We start from the raw sequence: 2,201 nt of genomic DNA on the forward strand, positions 1-2,201 counted from the left end.
AAATTGTGAACTGGAAGTCAAAAGCAATGGCAATATGAACTGGAATATATTACCGAATGAAACAAAATCTGCTATTTAGCATATCCACGTAACAATTTTTTATTCAAATCACATCTTCAATTTAAATTGAAAATTTGGATAAAGCCACCCTTGTATTTTGATGCCATATCCCCTATACAATTCACATATGCACAAATTATCACATATTTGGAGCAGCTTCACATATATGCGAACAAAAGAATCACACATACTTGGCCCAGGTACACATATATGCAAACAATCCATATATTTGGTCCTCCACACACATAAATGTGACATGCAATAGTCCAGGTCCACAAAAGGTTACATATAGTACGTAGAAGTGCCCAGGTCATATAAACAGCTCAAAAGTTTCCAAATGAAACATGATACGGAAAGTAATCACATCAGAATCACAAACTAAGTCTTCGTTTGCTTCGTGTGTTCACAGCAACATGTGTTTTCTTGTTGGCGACATCATGTTCACCACAAATGGGTTGCGTTCTTGATCTAGACATACACATACATCACATATAGTAGCCCAGGTTAAAAATAGAACAATGCATAACATAACACTAGAACTAAATTTCGTAACTACCATAGGCTACCTTTTTGCTCCTCCTGGTCCAAGATTTACCACCTTTCCCTTTTTCCTTATTTGTTTCTCCAAGATTTGGCTATTGTGACAAGAATGTGATTAGAATACAAAATCAAGCTTTCATTTAATTATGAGCATGAGTTTAAAATTGCTAACCTTGGCGGAAAACATATGGCTGATGGAGCATCATCCTCACAAGGCACAATTGATGATTGAGCTGATTTGGTGGTCTTTGTCCTCTTCTTTGGTGGTCCTCTACACGAAACAAAAAAGTAGTTAACATGTACGGTTTTTACAAAAAAGAATGCATGTGAAGCAAGTTATGCAATTAAATTTATTACCTCACAGCTAAAATAGCAGCAATGTCATCTGGGTTACCCTTCTTGAATTTGTGCCAATGATGCCCATAGTCCTTACAAATAGGGCATAAGTGTTGGCCGCTTTTTCTTTTTTTCTCACCGCAACCTTTATACCTCTCAGTTTTAGGCCTACCCGCTGTGGCTTTTAGCAGTGTGGAAACATGAAGAATCCATGGCCTACCAGCAATGTCAGTCGGAATCAATAACCTTATCATGACAAAAGCATTTGATATCCTTCCTAGCTTTTTGGGGGTTGCCAAGCAATTTGATTTTCAGTAAAGAAGTTGAGTTTGGATCCATCCTGTGAAAGCAAAATACCCATCTCTAAGTACACTGATGAGTCTTCAATCCATCTCTAAGTACACTGTTTTATATGAATAGAGGTGAAGCAAATACTCAAATCTAGAGAAGAGAGGCACTTACCCTTCTAGCCATGCCGGAGTACTTGCATCTGTGGCCGTCGCACCTTGACCGCCCTCCACCTCCCCGCCATGGCCGCCCTCCGACGCCGCACCTTGCCTGTCCTCCACCTCCCCGCCATGGCCGCCCTCCGGCGCCGCGCCTTGACCGTCTTGCTTCATCCCGCCATGGCCGCCCTTCGCCTGCCCGCCATGGTCGCCCGAGGACGAGGCCGGTGCAGCGCCGTGGCCTTCCTCCACCTCTCCGTCCATCCCTCCACCCGTAGCAGCGTCGGCCACGCCCTCCTCCATCCGCTCTTCCAGCCTCGCGCCGCCGCTGTGTAGGGTTAGGGATCGAGTCTCTTAGGGATCGAGCAGAAGGGGAATCGGGAGAAGAAGGGCTCGCGACGGTTCGGTGTGCAGGATTTTGTTTTTCTGTTTTTTCTTTCAGCGTCCTACAACAGGGGCAAAAATGACATTTCAAGTCGCGGTTGATGGTGTTAACAGCAAAAACTAACGGAAATGTCAAGGAAGGAAGAAAATGAAGTTGTTGTGTCAAAAAAGGAAAAATAAAATTTTTAGGGCCAAAAAAGGAACCAGATTTTAATAAAGGGCCAAATAAGGAATTCTCTCAAACCAGAAAACATGTACGGAAAATAATCCAAGGGAGCGCCCAGTGTGACACATGGCGGTGGCTGAGAGCGCATCAAGTGGTATGCTCTCAGCCCAACCCAGGTGACGCTTTTTGGGCTCACGCAAGGGCTACCCCTCAACCAGTTGCTGTCAACTGGGGCTTATTTGGCGCCTTAAGCGTGTCGATTCTATTTG

The 2,201-nt window shown here is 44.1% G+C and overlaps 1 protein-coding gene across 2 annotated transcripts; it reads right to left on the bottom strand.

Annotated features, from left to right (window-relative positions):
• Window positions 1–234: 234 nt before the first annotated feature.
• Window positions 235–1,814, bottom strand: LOC123165609 (uncharacterized). 2 transcript variants are annotated; one of them, XM_044583294.1, is made up of 5 exons: window positions 1,399–1,814; window positions 958–1,152; window positions 773–871; window positions 627–695; window positions 235–528 (listed from the first exon to the last, which is right to left on the bottom strand). In XM_044583294.1, the coding sequence occupies exons 1-5, from the start codon at window positions 1,683–1,685 to the stop codon at window positions 432–434; spliced, it is 747 nt and encodes a 248-aa protein (XP_044439229.1). In that variant the 5' UTR covers window positions 1,686–1,814; the 3' UTR covers window positions 235–431. The 2 variants fall into 2 exon arrangements, 1 of the variants encoding a protein (XP_044439229.1); XR_006483081.1 differs by having other exon boundaries at window positions 773–1,276; window positions 1,399–1,810.
• Between the last annotated feature and the right edge of the window lie 387 nt (window positions 1,815–2,201).

This window comes from Triticum aestivum, chromosome 7D (assembly GCF_018294505.1).
Source record: "Triticum aestivum cultivar Chinese Spring chromosome 7D, IWGSC CS RefSeq v2.1, whole genome shotgun sequence".
NCBI classification, from domain to species: Eukaryota; Viridiplantae; Streptophyta; class Magnoliopsida; order Poales; family Poaceae; genus Triticum; species Triticum aestivum.